At 46.9% G+C, this 17,225-nt stretch overlaps 1 protein-coding gene across 5 annotated transcripts in view; it reads left to right on the forward strand.

The window, feature by feature from the left end:
• The window catches only part of FLNB (filamin B), a 134,036-nt gene that overhangs the window by 104,286 nt on the left and 12,525 nt on the right, over window positions 1-17,225 (forward strand). For 2 of the 5 annotated variants that reach the window (XM_037491599.2, XM_037491564.2), the window contains 12 exons: window positions 2,626-2,697; window positions 3,411-3,513; window positions 4,166-4,306; window positions 6,534-6,662; window positions 7,448-7,621; window positions 8,518-8,676; window positions 8,979-9,182; window positions 10,183-10,335; window positions 10,440-10,562; window positions 12,923-13,189; window positions 13,805-13,942; window positions 14,996-15,111. In XM_037491599.2, coding sequence (XP_037347496.1) covers window positions 2,626-2,697; window positions 3,411-3,513; window positions 4,166-4,306; window positions 6,534-6,662; window positions 7,448-7,621; window positions 8,518-8,676; window positions 8,979-9,182; window positions 10,183-10,335; window positions 10,440-10,562; window positions 12,923-13,189; window positions 13,805-13,942; window positions 14,996-15,111 — 1,779 coding nt within the window. The remainder of the gene's footprint in view (window positions 1-2,625; window positions 2,698-3,410; window positions 3,514-4,165; window positions 4,307-6,533; window positions 6,663-7,447; window positions 7,622-8,517; window positions 8,677-8,978; window positions 9,183-10,182; window positions 10,336-10,439; window positions 10,563-12,922; window positions 13,190-13,804; window positions 13,943-14,995; window positions 15,112-17,225) is intronic. The other 3 variants (XM_037491573.2, XM_037491591.2, XM_037491582.2) reach the window with 3 other exon arrangements.

Raw genomic sequence — 17,225 nt, forward strand, 5'->3', positions numbered from 1 at the left:
AGAAAGATACACTTTGACAAAAAATATTTATAAGTAAAATATTGCAAATTTTATTCTGCTAGATCTTCCTTCTTGCTCCTCCCAAATCTCCATGGTCATTCTCTGTGCCTGGGGACAAAAGTTATTGATTGCTCTTTTGTTGGGACTCTGATAGTCCAGCATTCAGAGGTGTGTTTTGGAAAGATTCAGACTTTGCATATGAAAGGGAAATAGCTTGTCGTGGGAAGCTAGAAACATCTGGAATACAAGGAAGCCATTATGCAAACCTCTGGGCCAGAGAATGACTAGGCTCTTTACTTTTCAAATCTAAATGCTTTTTATTAAAGTTCCTCAATCAGGAAAGATGTTAGAAACCTTGGAGCATTCCCTCATTTCACCCTCAAAATCATGCACCATTTGGCCTTTTTTTTTTTTTAAAGATTTACTTATTTACCAAAGCACTGGGTATAGTCAGAAGCACGGGAGGGTGAGAGAATTCACCAGAGCCAGAGCGGGGAGCAGAAGAGGCAGAAGGACCAAAGAACACTGCTGAGGGGAGCAGCTGGTGGCAGGAGAGGTCTGCGTGCCATGTGGGGCCCTCACCCGGCAGCCAGGGATTGAACCGGTGCTGCAGAGGCTGCGGGCAGCTTCGCAGCCCAGCACTCAACCCCTGTACCACTGGGGAGGCCCCACCATTTGGCCTTTTTATAGATGAAATGTAGGAGCAGGGACCAATCAGACTCAAGTCTGCTGAGCCCACAGTGCCTGCCCTGGACAGTCACCAGATACTATCCTTCACTGCCATGGGCAGCAGCCACACTTGACCACAGGTTCATAGAACTCAGTGAGTGACCTGGCCCCATGCACAGCTTCCAGTGCCCCTGTAATGATTTCTCTTTATGCAGCCACAGAAAAGGATGCAGACTCCATTCCAAACAGAAGCCCAAGTCTGTGCCCCAACAGTCTATAATTTGTCGTTGCTTTTTTCCTTTCCATACATGTTTGTTTATCTATAAACATTGTGCCAGATGTCTAGAGTCTCTTTTATGACTCAAGGATGTAAACACTTGCCAACTTTTGATATTGTCCGTTTGGGAGTGTTTTTCTCCTTTGGGGGAAAAAGAATGCAACTAGCAAGTTTATGTCCTCCACATTTACAGAGAAAGGGCCCAGTCATAGTTTTAAGAATCTGTTTTTAGTCTATAGTGGGTTTTAGCTGGTTGGTTAGAATTGGACAGGATGGACCAGCAGCCTCTGGACAGAGGTCACAGCCCTGTCAGTGCCATGAGCTGGGGATAAGACACCCCAGTAGAAGAAGCTGAGTGAGAAAATCAGTGTGATGATATCAAGAACCATTTCAGCAGATTGCCAGAGACCTAAATGGGAGCCACCAAACTCATTAGGTAGTGATGGCCTCTGAACACACGCGAGCAAGGATACTTTGTGTAGACACCCATCGCTAACCACCGCTGAAGGCAGAAAGAGATGATCACCCACACAACTTGGTTTTGTTCCAGGCTTTCTCTACTCTTACCTATATGGATGGGCTTTCTGTTCATTGGCTTCTTGTGGGTGGAAACCTCACCAGGCTTAGGGCTAAAAGGACATGGACACCAAGTTCTCCTTCTCAAGGAGACCCATGGGCTGTTCAATTAAATACTTAACACAGACTTGCACTGGAAGACATGCTTCTAGCAGCTCATCTGTCACTTTTGAAAAATCCTGCATCAAAGACCACAGTGTAGCCTCCCAGCTGATGTGGCCTGTGTAACCCTTGAGGACCCTAGAAGTGAGAGTGGGGAGGGAGGGCAGGGCTATTCAGCATGTTGAAACTCCCGAAGTTACCTTTGTAAGTAAAGACCCCTTTGGGCAGATGATAAAATACACCAAAAAAAGAATAAATATGGGTATGTGGTCCTTCCATAGGGGAGCCTTTCAGTTCTTATTGTTTCCTATGGCCAGAGAGGGTACTGAGCGCAATCCCTTCCTCATCAAGTTGATTGGATCAGGAAGATGGAACCCATGATTTTTTAAAAATGAATTTATAAATATTTTAAATGTATTAACTACTATAGACATATCAAGTAAAAAGAGAAACCCTGTCCAATTTCATGCTGCAAATAAACTAGGGTTAATTTTTCTCACCTGTACAACAGACACATCCATTTTGTGCATGAGATGACATCATCCACATTGCTTTGCAACTTGCTTCCCTCCTTCAGTATGCCATGGAGACCCTGCCATAATCATCAGATGTGACCACTGCTTCTGAGTGGCTACACAGTGTATACACTGACAGTGTATTTAACCCCATGTGCTTCTAGAGAGATATGTAGGCGGCTTTCACAATCACAAACTGCTCCTGTAAGGTCCTTGCACATATCACTTACCTGCCGACTGCTAGTGTTTCCATAGACCCGCTTCCTGGGAACATGCATTCAAAGGGCATGTGAATTTGACGTTCAAAGAGAGGCAGGCGACCTGCTGTCTACAGGGCCATAAGAATGTAGGCTCCTTTAGAGCGAGCGCTCCCTGCAGTACCAGATGGAGCAGATGAGGAGGAGGTAGCCCTTGGGTGGTAGAATCTACTGAGGAGCAGTTCCCTCCAGTGTAATTCCCAACTAATCTCCATTTGCCACTGACCAGGCCACGGATGGGGAAGTCACAGCCGTGGAGGAGACTCTGGTAAATGCATGTCCCCCTGGACTCAGACCCTGGGTACACTTTTGTTTTTTTCCCTTTTGCGTTTCTGTGTTTACTCAGCCTTCATTTCAGAAAAGCTGCAGCCTGCTTCTGGGGTTTGCTTAAGGCCTCTGGGTGTCCTGGTCCTTGGTTTGTCTCTCACTGATCAGTCCATCACGATCATCCCTGCTTTCTCTGTTGTAAGTTCCACCCATGTCATCGTACGCGCTCCACGAATCTCCAGCCGTCATGTCTGTGATCATGCTGGGCGCAGTTTGTCTCCGCACTTAAAGGGAAAGATGGACAGCTGTCTTCAGCCCTCCTGCTGACCTGCAAAGCCGACACTTGCACATTCAGTTTCTATTCAGGGGGAAAGTCACCCGCTGCTACTTTCTGCCACTTAAAATGCACCTTCTTTTCCAGGCCACTAGCAACTAAACCTTTCCAGGTGGAGCCTTTTGGGACTCATAGACATTGCTGTCTCTCACTTTCCACTTTCCTGTGGGCACTGCTGGGAATTTTACAAGCAAACTGCCCAGTAACTTCTAGCAATTGGTCAGCTTGACTTTGTCAATACCTCTGGTTCTGCTCTGGGCCCCCGGCCTAGACAAAGCCCATATTGTATCGGCAGCCGTATCTCCAATCCAGGCTGCACTGGCTTGCAGAATTCCCAGTTGCTTTGCCCCTGTAGCTTCACTAGTCCACACTATTGTTCACCTTATCCAGTGACCACTGCTTCCTGTTTTTAGGTAACCGAGGAGGCCTATGTCCCCGTGAGTGACATGAACGGCCTGGGGTTTAAGCCTTTCGACTTGGTCATTCCATTTGCAGTCAGGAAAGGAGAGATCACTGGTAAGTACTGTTGTGAAAGCTGTCCTGTTCTTTCCTCTTCGTATTAGCTCTCAGAGCAGATTCCCCAGAACCTTGGGTCCTAAACCCGACGTCCCCACTTCTTGCTCCATGAACTCCTGAGAATGCAGAATGTCCTGCGGTGCTTCACTTATAACTCGGTTATATCCTGGAATGGGCCTGGAGTTCTCTTCAAATTAAAAACTGCTGTGTTTAGACCCCTCTTGACTGTTATCTTCCTGTTCCCTCTTTTCGCTATTTTCTCGTATCCCCCACTTTTCCAGATAGGACAGTGAGACTGGGGACTTTTGTCTCAGAATTACCTTCTCGTAGCCTCCTTTGAGCGCCTGCTTCTCTTTGACTTGATGCAGTACTAATCCTGCTGGTCTCGTGGTCTTCTCAAGTCCAGTTTGAGCTTCTATTGTCAGTTGTAGCAAACGCTTATGAGTTGCCTGCTGCATTTTGTAGAAGCAAAATGGGACAAAATAAAAGCAAATAGGTCTCTGTTTTCCTGATGTGGGACGTGGATGTTTTAGGCAGCAGCGAGTGTTCTTGGAGCTGAAAATCTTTCTTTGAAGGTTTTTTGTACTTTGCTCTCATCTTCTGGAAAAGGTCTCTGGTGGGCTCATTGCCCTGTCTCCCTGTGATTCAACAGGAGAGGTGCACATGCCTTCCGGGAAGACAGCCACTCCCGAGATTGTGGACAACAAGGATGGCACGGTCACTGTCAGATATGCCCCCACTGAGGTCGGGCTCCATGAGATGCACATCAAGTACATGGGCAGCCACATCCCTGGTGAGTCGTGCTCGGTGCCTCGCCCGCACGTCCCACAGGACTCCGTGATTCATGGACCCAAATGTCTGGAAGATTTGCGGGTGTTCACCCAGCTGTTGTGCAGAAGCAGCTCCCTGTGGCAGGTTTGGGAATGCCGTGTTGGCTGCCCTTGTGAAACCAAACAGCCTGTTACCCCAGCGGATCCAGCCAACTTCCAGAAGGAACAATGCAGCTCAGCTACCTGGGTCACAGTGCAGGCCCTTGAGTTCATGATTGTTTGTCTTTGTCACTCTGCTCGGTGTGGTCAGAGGGTGAGCTGGGAGAAAAATGTGAGGCTCACCAAGGGGGTTTCCAGCTGGCCTGCAGAGCCCTATATGCATGGGCTTTTGGACTGAGAAGTTTCCAGAGGAGGACAAGCTGCCTTATTGTCACACTGCCCTTGACAAGGAAAGTCAGCTTAAGTTTCACGTCTACCAGCCAGCACAGTTATTCTTGCTCTTTTATTTTTAAATTGGTCAAATCATTTTTTTTTTTAAATTCAATATTTTGAGTTGGCAACAGATCTTCAAAGTTTAAAAATGATGCGGAGAAAGGTTTCCTTCTCACCCATGTCCTCCATCTACCCCCTCCTTGGACATAACTGTTCATTTTTTGTGTGTTGGATTTCAGAATATTTTTAAGATTTTACAAGCAAGTGAGAATAGAGAATAGAGATTTTTAGTCCCTCTTCCCCCTTTTTTTACATAAATAGTAGCATCTCTACTCATTATTCTGACCTTGCCCTTTCCATCTAAGAATATTCAGGGGAATTTTGTGTGTCCAAACGACAGAGCATCTTCATGGCATTTGGATGAACAATTTCCCCTTCTGGGGGAGACCAAGGTTGTTCCCCTTTTCTGCCTTTTCTGTCACTGGTCATGTTGCAGTGACTGGCCTTGTAGCTCCATCCTCTCACACCTGTGCAGGTGAGTCTGTGGGATTTAGTTCCCAAGGGAGGAATTGCCGGACGCACATACAGGCCGGCTGTCATTTTGACAGATCTTGTCACATCGCCCTTCATCAGAAATCACCCTTCATCAGAGCTTGTCCACTTCACACACCCACCAGCAGTTTGGAGAGCACCTGCTTTTCCACAAGTTTGCCAGTGTGTGGACTATGCTGTCAAATGTTTGGATCTTTGCCAAAACTGATACTGAAAAAACAGCATCTCGGTGTTGCTTTATTTATGCTTCTCTTTTGAATGAGACTGAGCAGTTTTCTATATGTTCAAGTACTATTTGTACTACTTTTTCTGTGAACTGAATGTCTGTATTCCTTGTGTCATTTTTCTGTTTGGTTATTGGCCTTTGTTATATCAGTTTCAGACAGCAATTTAAATATTGGGGCCCTTTGCGATAGGAGTTGCAAATATTTCTCCCCGTTTGATGTTTGCTTTAGTTATGTGTATATGTGTGCATAATGGCTGTTCAAAGGAAAATAATATCTGCTATTTAAATATACCAAAGGTGCAGATGTTGAGAAAGTGAAAAATGTCTTTCTCCAATTCTCTACTTCCACTGTTAATGTTTATGCCTTTTCAGTCATCTCTCTCACTATACCTGTAAATATGCACACAATTCTGCTCCGTTTTTAAAGGAGTGGGGTAATGGCTTCAATATTATTAGCAACTTGCCTTTTTTTAATGCAACACATTAGGAATAATCTCGTAAGTTAGAACACACAGCTCTCCTTCATTCTTTTTATTGACCCACAAGTAGACCTTTCATTTAACCAACCCCCATTACTGGACACCAGGGGCTTTTCCTAATTTGCACCTGACCTCTGTGGAAGTAGAAATACATGCATAAGCGTGGGAGTGGGATGGGTGGGGAGAACCACTGTGGGAGAGATTTCTAGAAGTGAGCTTACAGTGCCTTGAAGTGGGACTTTTCTCCACACAGTATAGCAGTTTCCTCCTTATCTTTCGGATTAAGCTAAATCCTCCTTGTGTTAGCCCCTCTAGTGTGGACAGGCTCAGGACTGCTTTTCTCGTACAATAATTGAAAGAACAATAATAAGTAAACCCCTTTGGGTGCCTGGGATGGTGAGCCCTGCCATTCTCCTTTTGCCTTCTGCTTCTGAATAGGAGACAGACCGCACCATAACTACCTGCTATTCAGTGACTGTTAAGACTCTGGTTGTCTGAGGTATGCATTCCCTATGCCTTCTCGGCGAACTTCAATTTTGTTTGTATTCTTTGCCAACCCAGAGAGTCCACTCCAGTTCTACGTGAACTACCCCAACAGTGGAAGCGTTTCTGCATATGGTCCAGGCCTGGTGTATGGAGTAGCCAACAAAACTGCCACCTTTACCATAGTCACCGAGGACGCAGGAGAAGGTACTGCGTGGTTTATGTGACTATGTGTGTCTGACCCTCCATTGGGGAGCTCAGTGGACATGATTCTAGAACAGCTTTTGAAAATTAATGAATGATAGTATTTGTCTTATCTTTTTCTCATATCATTTTCTTATATGGAGTTGCTCTGACTTCTGTCCAAAATATATTGTTAAAGTCTTTTATATTCCAATGGCAATCACATTCATGCTATGAAACGTTTTATGTGGCTTACCTGATGTTTACGTGTATATGACTGATGACATTTTTGTTTCTGTACTCTTTATGCTGGCATACGTGCATGCATGCACATGCACACACAGTGCTATGTGAGTTATTTAGTGGCCCATTCTAGATAACGCTCTGTGCCTGTTGTCTTCATGGAAATGGAAATCTCCTCTGTCTTCTCTCTTCACAGAAATTTCTAAATGTGTGATTCTAATGGGATTTCATGACAGCACCCAGTCAGCAGTGACTGTACGTGAGGGAGATTCTCCCCACTTTGTGTGGTTGGCATGCAGGCTCCATCCATTCCTTGTCTCATGAATCTGGAATTGTAGAGATAACTTCAGGGTTACTTGTAGTAAAGAATTCAGAGCACAAGTGTCTTTACAGTGGGCATTTTTACCAATTGAATTGCTTTGCTGTGACACATCCCTTGTCCAAGGCTCACATGACATGTGTCAACCTGATGACCTCAGCATCAGTCTACCCTGGATGAGTTGTTATCCCTGTTGTTGAAACAAGGAAGCAGTCTCCCTAATGATCCTCCCTGCTCCCATTCACAGGTGGCCTGGACTTGGCCATTGAAGGGCCCTCCAAGGCCGAGATCAGCTGCATTGACAACAAAGATGGAACCTGCACAGTGACCTATCTGCCCACCCTGCCAGGCGACTACAGCATCCTGGTCAAATACAATGACAAGCACATCCCTGGCAGCCCCTTCACGGCCAAGATCACAGGTAGGGTTGCCTGGCCTGCCCAGGGTTTCCGAGTGGGAGTATGACTACCCCCAGCAGCCTTTCTCCCTTTCAGACCCAGGGCAGCTGGCTCTAGGCATCACTTTGAGTTTTAAGTTTTGCAGGGACTCCTAGGGGAGGAACTAGGGACACAGGCAAGCTTTGGGCAAGCTTAGTTCCTTCCTTAGCTGGTAATCCAGGGGATACTAAGCATACCATCAGAGCACTTATTTTGTACCGGTTTGACTCCAGCAAGCAAATAGCAGATCCTACAATGGAGACAATCAAATAATATTTATTGCATGAATAAATGAGCTCCGAGATGCCTTTCAGCTTCACTACTGGATCGGTTTTCTCTCCCTTTTCACCTGGGAAACTGAGGCTTGTTTCCACATTCACATGTAGATATTCTGGGGTTCAGACCAAGGTTATCCAATTCAAAGTCCATGCTCCTAACTTCTGTTGTGCTTGCTGCATTCACATCGTGCTCACAGTGGGTTACAAAAGACGACTTGTAAAACCAGACTCTTTTTCCCCTGAGGTGTTTAGACCTCTCTGTGAAGCAGCCAACAGTCCGTGTGGAACATGAATACTTATCTGAGCAATGCCCACAAAGGTGGCAGGCAGGTGGCATGTGCTTTCTACCAGTGGCCTGCTTTTAAATGTTCCGGAGGACTCAAGTCTCTCTATCCTGCCAGCTCCCAGTCTCCCCTCAACTAGGCATACCTGACAGTCATTCTTTCTTGGTTGGGCCGACTCACAGTCTGAGGCATGTTTTTCTTTCACTTAACTTGAGGTAGTTAATTCTCACCTGTTCACCTGTAACAGCATGTGGAATGAGGGCCCTGGAGAGCCGGGGACCATATGTAACAGGACCTGTGTGTGTGTGTGTTTCCCAGACGACAGCAGGCGGTGCTCTCAGGTGAAGTTGGGATCTGCCGCTGACTTCCTGCTTGATATCAGCGAGACCGACCTCAGCACCCTGACAGCCACCATCAAGGCCCCATCTGGCCGCGATGAGCCTTGTCTCCTGAAGAGGCTGCCCAACAATCACATCGGTGAGCCAGGCTGCCTTCCTGGAGGAAGCTGGGACATCTTGGGTGGGAGCTGGAGATTCCTTTGGTACTTTTCCTAGGAAATTGGTAGCACCTTGTCATGTGATGTGGTAAAACTCTTGAATTCCATGTATGATTAAAGTCTACATGGGTTTCTGTCATGACGCTGACCACCCCACTGGACACTGTGGATTGACAGGAAGTTAGAAAGTCATATTCCCATCTTTTGAGTGTGTTTCCCTCCTGCTTCCTCTCCTTTGTCTATTTCCCCCACCTAACAAACCCCAATCTGTGTTCCAATCCAGGCATCTCCTTCATCCCCCGGGAAGTGGGTGAACACCTGGTCAGCATCAAGAAGAATGGCAACCACGTGGCAAATAGCCCCGTGTCCATCATGGTGGTCCAGTCCGAGATTGGTGATGCTCGCAGAGCCAAAGTCTATGGCCGTGGCCTGTCAGAAGGCCGGACTTTCGAGATGTCCGACTTCATTGTGGACACAAGGGATGCAGGTCTGTGGGGGTGGTCCCAGGAGAAAGGTTCAGAGCTTGTGGGAACTGACTTCTATTTGCTCAGATTGCTTCGTCTTTTCATCTCATCAACTCCCTTTTCCTTCTGAGTGTCCTTCAAGCAAAGGGCCTTCTTCTACCTTTGTTATTTAAGTCTCATGACTATTGCTAAAGTAGTTATTGTCTTGTATTTGTTTTCTACATGACAAAACTGAGACTCACAGGGTAAACAATCCTGTCTACATCTGGCATTTGAATTCAGAGCCACAGCAACCCACAGGCCTCTGCTTCACTCTCAATACCCCCACCACTGCTCTACAGAGTCTCCTGGACTCTTCCCAAGCAAAGCGTGTTGGGCCAGCTGGCCAAGATCATGTTCACATGGGCAGTGTTCCCATGGGAATGAAGAATCTCATTCTGTAGCCTCTTTGAGATGGTTTAAACTAGGGTGGGCCCCTCTACGCTACACCACACCCCAGTGTCTCCAGCCTCTACCTTCTTAGGTGATGGCCATTCTGGTGATTTCCAAAGTCACATTCCCACGGGAGAAGACTGGAGACTTTCTGGTCCTGATGTTAAACCTTCAGCTGTGTTGTCTGAGTGACTCCCTGACCGGACATCTAAGGCACCTGAGGCTAGTTTAAAACATCTCAGGCCTGTGGCCGGCAATAAACCTCCAATGCAGTGCTTACAACTTTTAGAGGCCTGTGGATCATGTCTTCCCCAGTGGGCTCTACAGGACACATCCCCTGTGGGATGTTAGTAGAGATTGCAGAGTGAAGGGTTCTGTGGTCAAAGCCACATTCAGGTTCTTTTACCACAGGACTTCTCAAGCCTTTAACCTGCTTCTCTGCCCAGGTTCTTCAGCAGGGGCTGTCATCACTTGCTTTCTGCTGTCTGGAAACAGCAGTCTGAATTCCCAGGATTGGATGACGTTTTTGCGTTCATCCAGCTCCCCCTTCCTGATGAGTTGCTGTCCCAGCAGCCTACTATTAAATTGCAGGTTATGGCGGCATATCCTTAGCGGTGGAAGGCCCCAGCAAGGTGGACATCCAGACAGAAGATCTGGAAGACGGCACCTGCAAGGTCTCCTACTTCCCCACCGTGCCCGGCGTTTACATCGTCTCCACCAAATTCGCTGATGAGCATGTGCCTGGTATGTGCGGTCCCCTCTGCCGTCCCTGCCTCAAGCTTGGGTTTTCTGGTGACTGCTGTGCTGTGGCCTCTGGGCTGTTCTTACAGGCTTTCTTCTTCTTGCAGGAAGCCCGTTTACTGTGAAGATCAGCGGGGAGGGAAGAGTCAAAGAGAGTATCACCCGTACCAGCCGGGCTCCGTCCGTGGCTACTGTCGGAAGTATCTGTGACCTCAACCTGAAAATCCCAGGTGATCACAAGGGGCTGTGGGTCAGGGTGCTGGGCACCACTCAAAACCAAGTTCAGATGGTTATTTTATTTTTGTCTGATTAATTGATTGATTAGTCCATTGAGAAAAAAGAAATCTGTTAACCTGCTACTTTTTCTTCCAAATGAAAAATCAGTCCTGTACCAGATTGGGGATGGGTGGTGGTGGGGACAGATAAGCTTTTAGATTTTCATTTGCTGTCTGTTGAATGGAATGTCAACAGTTAATCTGATCCCTGCTGATGCCAATCTCTGGAAATAATTAAAATTTGCCCTCTTGGTAGCATCCTTTAATTACCATTCCTCTGTTTCCTTCCTAAAATTTGAATGAGGGCTGTACTGAGGGGTTGGCTGAGTGGGTGTATCAAGACCTGTGACTATGAATTGTTCCCCCTGGGGTCAAATTAGCCATTAAACAGCCACAGTCTCTCTGCCATGTCAGGTCAGGTCCTTTCGATGGAACCCTCACTGTGGGACTGAGGTTTTAAGGTTCCTTTGCTGAAAAGCTGGCCTGTGCTGCAGAGCTGCCCAGATTCTACAGAGATGGAAGACTAAATAGTCTTCAAATGAAGTGCATGTTGTGGCCTGCAGCGGGCCCGTCCTTCCTGTGCGGTGTGTTCTTCTTTCCTCATAGGCCTCATAGCCCTCTACTCTGCCTTCTGGTGGGCTCCTCCTATGGATGTACCACACTGGTCACCTGTTTACTGTAGGTTCTAGAAAGAGTCACTTAAGAGCTGCGTGGATTGTGATCATAAAGTGTTGGTGTGCTCCAGAACAGCGCAGATGTCACCTCATGTCCCTGTTGTTGAATCCACAGAGAGACTGTGGCTCGTTTGAGCACAGAGTTGGGTCCTGGATGCCTCCAGTCTTGGGAACATGTGGGCCGCCTCAGATCACACTGGTGCGCTGCTCACTCCCATATCATGCATTTGATGTCTAGATGCGCCATCTCCGTTGGGTGGTGGCCTTCACGTGCTCTCATGTCCACCCCTGTGACCAGTGCTCTGTGACATCGCTGCATGTGCTCGCTGTCTTTCTGCCGGGTGGATGCCTGGAGTGGGGTTGCCAGGCTGATCCATCTCAAGTGCTGCTGTGCCTTAGCTGACTGCCCTCCAGAAAATGAGCTGGTGCCTATTTCTCCATTTCCTAACAGCACTAGGCTCTGTCTTGTGTCACTTTGACCAATCTGATGGAATAATGTAGTATCTAGTTTTTAGTTTCTCTGAATACTAGTGACGTGGACTATGTTTTCATTTGCTTCACGTGTCTCATTTTGTGAATTCCTTCTTCGTCCCCTGGCCTATTTGTTCTTGAGGAGCAAGTAAGTCTCTTGAGGATAGTGTAGACCACCATTATCCTTTCTCTTAAGACTCTTCAGGTTCTTCAGCTTCCAGTTAGTTGGTCTCAGATAACTCAGGGTGAGACTCACTTGTCCCCTTACCTAAATGATCATCTCTCATCAGAATGGGAGGGTGGCTCACAGCTTCCAGATGCCCTTAGGACCCCGGCTGTCACTCAGGGGTGACCCTCTCCTCATCCTCCCTTCCTTTCTGTGTACTCAGGGCTCAGTCATGAGCTGCTCAGAACAGATCCTGTGGGGCTAGGGGTACAGTTTCATGCTGCCTGTAGGTGACAGCATTACTCGGTCACCTACCTGTGGCACACCTGTCTTTTCCACATCAGCCATTGGCATGGCACAAGCACCTCAGGTAGAGCAGACCTGAGGCATCGCTTTCTGAAAGGCTGGCCTCTGGCTTGCTCGAAGCTTTGCTCACACATGGTTTTTTCCCCGTTGCCATTGGGAACTAATATGCATTCACTTTTTTCTCTAAACACGTTTAGTCTTGTTGCCTAAAAGAAATGCTAGGGCTTCTTGACATGAAGAGATGATGGCCCTTGCAATTTCTACCTACCAATGGCTAATAGCCCCTGAAAACATGATGGATGATCACATGTCACCTTTGGCCTAGAAACACCTGAGTTACTGTAGTTTTTGTTTACCTGTTATAACATTTCATTTTGGGTTCTGGTTGAAAACGGCTGTGATCCAACCAGCAGCTTCAACCAGGAAGACTATAAAAGTGTACTTAGTGGGGCAAGAAGTGTCAGTGCAGCTAGAATGCTCTCTACACTGGTGGTAGTGAAAGGCCCTGCTCTCACCCTCAAACCCTGAGGGATTTGAGGTGACAGGCGGGCAGCATCCAACCTGGATGGGTGGAAACCCCAGCCCCCCACACCCTGGCTGCACCTGCCTCGCCCTCTGCTGCTTGTGCTCACGTGCTGCTCCACCTCATGCCCTTGCCTAACCCTCCTCTCTTCCCCCAACCTCCTGCCCCCTTTCAGAGATCGACAGCAGTGATATGTCAGCCCACGTCACCAGTCCCTCTGGTCATGTCACTGAGGCGGAGATTGTGCCTGTGGGGAAGAACTCACACTGCGTCCGGTTTGTGCCCCAGGAGATGGGCGTTCACACGGTCAGCGTCAAGTACCGTGGCCAACATGTAACCGGCAGCCCCTTCCAGTTCACAGTGGGGCCACTCGGCGAGGGGGGTGCCCACAAGGTCCGGGCAGGAGGCCCCGGCCTAGAGAGAGGAGAAGCAGGAGTCCCAGGTGAGCATCCCAGGCAGGCTTTTACTCAAAAAAGAAGAAGAGTTGAGCCTGGGCAGTGTGAGCACCCTGCTCTTGCCCTGTCCTAAGGAGAGGCTTTGTATGTGTGGCCCCAATGGGTGGCATTTAGAGGCATTATGTAAAACAAGGTTCCTGTGGTTAAATATGTTGGGGAATTGCTTGCTTATCCAAAGTTACACAAGTTTCTTACTAAGAGCCTCCTTAGGGCCTGTAATTAGTTATCGATATTACCTGCTCTCTAAGGAGAGCAGAGTTAATGAAGCTGTTTCTAGAACTTCTTGCAGCTACAAACTAGAATTCTACAACACCCATAGTGCAGATCCCTTCCAGTGGTAGCTGCTAGCGTGATGATCTATAGAAATTAAATCAAACAGTCTCATCTTTTTCTAGCTTGGTTTGGGTGATATGTAAAGATACCTGATTTCCCACAAACCCAGTGTAATCACGGACAGTGCCCAGAAAACCTCAGCTGTTGTCTCACTTGGGTTAGAGATTGAGAGAAGGCCTGTCAGCAAATGTATTTCAACATTTTAGGTTTGAATAAGAAATGGGGCCTATACCAGGCTTAGTCACTGAACAGGTATTTCTTTGTCTCAGCCGAGTTCAGCATCTGGACCAGGGAAGCAGGTGCCGGGGGCCTCTCCATCGCTGTTGAGGGCCCCAGTAAGGCCGAGATTACATTTGATGACCATAAAAATGGATCGTGTGGTGTGTCTTATATTGCTCAAGAGCCTGGTATGTACTCAAGGGCCGACTAAGGACATTTTTCTTGTTTGGGGAAAGTGAGGTTGTAAGGAACAAAAATTCATCAGGCTAGCTGGAATAAAGGAGGAATTTGGGCACATGGGAATGCCTCTAGAAAGCCATTTGCAGGAAATCCAGCCAGACCTTAATGGGGCAGGAATTCTCATTCTAGTCTCTTTTCCTTCTCTGTCAGCCTCTCTGCTTTGTGCTTTTTTTGTGCAACATATTCATTTTTTCCCCTGGCCAGCCTCTCGCCCACCCTTGGCCAGTGACTGGTATGGCTTCCCCAGCCTAGTGGCCTTGACATCTGCGCTCCTATGAGCAGAAGTTCTTAACCTTTCAGCTGCCATGGACCCTTTGGGCATCTGCTGAGGCCTATGGGGATCATTTTCAGGAAGATGTTTTAACAAACATGTAAGATATATTGGATTATAAAGGAAATCAGTGATAGTAAAATGTAGCTATCCAAATCTGAAAGGAACAAATGTGTAACAAAGCAACGTATCTATGTTTTCATTCATATATTAAATCATAAGATATGGTGACAGTTAATTAACTTCCTTAATTTCAAAGTAGTGATGACTATAAATGATATGTCAAGGTATATGTAAAACTGTAAAGTAATATAAAAGTTTCTGTGCTTTTTGGTGGTGACAAAGTCACAAGTACTTTATATACTGTGGGTTTTTTTTTTTTTTTTGGTTGATATTTCTAAAGAAAGGAAATGCTAAATTTCAGCTAGAAGCTAGTGAAAATAAAAATATAATTTTTTTTCCCCACTTAGGTTTTATGGGTCTCCTGAATTCTGTACAGAGGCCCTTGGGAAGGGTAGGAGACCCTGTGGACTCAGGTTAAGAACCCCTGCCTTTGTCCAAATGAGAAAGTCATATTGGCCCAGCCTCGGCCAGGCAATCTGCCCTGAACCAATCAGCTGGGATCATGGAGGAGGGTGAAGGCCAAAAGGCATTTTAGCCTTCATATAGAATTAAGAGCCACGCTGGAAACTAAAGTCTCTGAAACAATGGGACTTTACTGTCCCCACAGGTAACTACGAAGTGTCTATCAAGTTCAACGATGAGCACATCCCTGAAAGTCCCTACCTGGTGCCAGTCATCGCTCCCTCCGACGACGCCCGCCGCCTCACTGTTATGAGCCTTCAGGTGAGACGCAAGGAAGCATCCATCTCCTTGGCCACAGGCCGACCAGTGAGCCCCTGGACTCCTGAGGCTTCTTCAATCCACTTCAGTGCCAAGGGCCCTGGCACATCTTAAACGCTGCCAGTTGCAAAGGAGCTTTCCTGTGACAGAGTCAGCTCCCCCCACATTTAGAAGAGGAGACAGTTGTAGCAAGCAGAAACAACCACAGTCAACAAAACACCTCAGTGTTTGTGGACAAGTTGGTTTTTTAAATATTTATTCAAGAGAAACAAAGGAGGCCTGTTAATAATTGGTTAAGGGATAAGGAGGGCTTCCAAAACAAAACGAACACAAAACTAATAGTCTAGTGACATCTGGCCTGCCATTGGTGGCTTCCTTTTCCTCAAGAAAGTCCATGGTGGTTAATCTCGTGGTCGTTACTTATTTATAACAAGTGTGCAAACACTGTGTTAAGAACTGTGTCAGTGTTACCTCATTAGATCCTTGCAACGGCCATTTTTCTTGACCCCATTTTAAAGATGGGAAAATTGAGGTGCCAAGAGCTTATGGATCCCAGGAGCCAGCTAGTCTGAGACAGAATGAGTTCTATGTAGCTCTAAGCCCTGTGCTCTTTACTGTGGCCTCCTTAATCCCATCTGGCATTGTGTCAAGTGGTTACCTAGTCCAACCTATTGAGATGCCAGGAAATGCAATGCTTCTCCCTGTATTAAATAGATCCCTGAACTCAAGGTTGCATTAGAGCCTCTGGCCAGAGTAACAACCCCTAGGGGCACCTTTGGATCTTTGCTCATGACTGAAAAACAATTAGGCATCTAAATCAGTAGTGGCAGTTCAGTTGTGGAATAACACCAGAGTCCTGAGATATGATTTCTGGCAAATGGGTTTCAAAATAGCCTTCCACTATCCCCAGTTCTTGAAACCACTGGGTTGGTTAAAACCTGATCTTGCATCTCAGATTAGTGATATCATTGGATCTGGTTCCATATACTTGATTTACATTTGAGATTCTAACCTAACCCTGAGGGGAGTTGGTACTGCTCCTTATCCCAAACATCAGAGAGCCCAGTCAGAGCCCAGACCAGAACCACGTTCCACAGATTGAAGAGGCCTCACCTGGACAGTCCCAAGGGTGCTGACTGGTCGCTGTGGTGTCGATGTGTTTCTTGTGTTTCATTTAAAGGCTTCTTTAACAGAAGTTTCCTTTGTGGCCGACTTAACTAAAACCTATGGAGGGAGATAAACCCAGCATTTGTGAGGGCAGATTGCTGCCTTCGTGCATCTCGAAGATTTCTTTCGAATCTTCTGAGGCATTTATCTCCCTCTGGAGGTTTTAGCAGCATGTGGATTCAGGTAATGTAAATGGTTCTGCCCAAAGGGGCGGGTTTGGAGAAATCCTCTCCAGAAAACTTGTACAGTGTTCTCTCATCACGGTTTGCTCATAAATATTTAAATAGCATGCAGCGGGCTGCAGATCCAGGCTTTTGTAACCAGCTGCTCCAGCAGGAGGGCCCTGTGAGTCAGCTTGGTCTCCTGTTCACTTGATGCCGAGTGATATGTAAATTATTTATCAGAGATTTACGGGAGCCCTGCAGGGCAACATCTGGTGCTGGTTAGAAAAGAGAGGCATGCATTGTTTTGTCTTGCTTCTGAGACTTTTTAGAAAATTGGAGTTGGCTGGCATTTTGTGGAGAGGGGAGGAGTGTGATGAGGGTGATCCAGTGATCAAAGACTCCTTAATTTCTTGTTCTGTCCTCGCTCCCTCCCTGGCCCAGAACCTGCAGGGCAGTGCAGTCCGAGAGGACGTTCTACAGCAATGGAAATGCCCACGTCTCTGCTGTGCAGTAGGGTAGCCGCCAGCTTCCTGAGGCCGTGGAGCACTTGAAATGTGGCTAGTGGAACTAAGTTTGTAATTTTATTTCATCTTAAATGAAATCCAGCCTGAAACAAAATGGTTTTGGGTACAAGCCCATGCAGATGTGTGTCTCTTCTTTTTTGTATTTAATGCTAGAGATGTAGAATGACCCACCTGCTCTTCTGTTGTCACATGTTATAAGGAAAAACATTCTGAGCCTATTTGCATAACAATTGTTCCCTGGATTCTTGGGTCGGGGCAGCTT

Source organism: Talpa occidentalis, unplaced genomic scaffold (genome assembly GCF_014898055.3).
Source record: "Talpa occidentalis isolate TD23 unplaced genomic scaffold, MPIMG_talOcc4v2.1 talOcc4.10, whole genome shotgun sequence".
Lineage (NCBI taxonomy): Eukaryota > Metazoa > Chordata > Mammalia > Eulipotyphla > Talpidae > Talpa > Talpa occidentalis.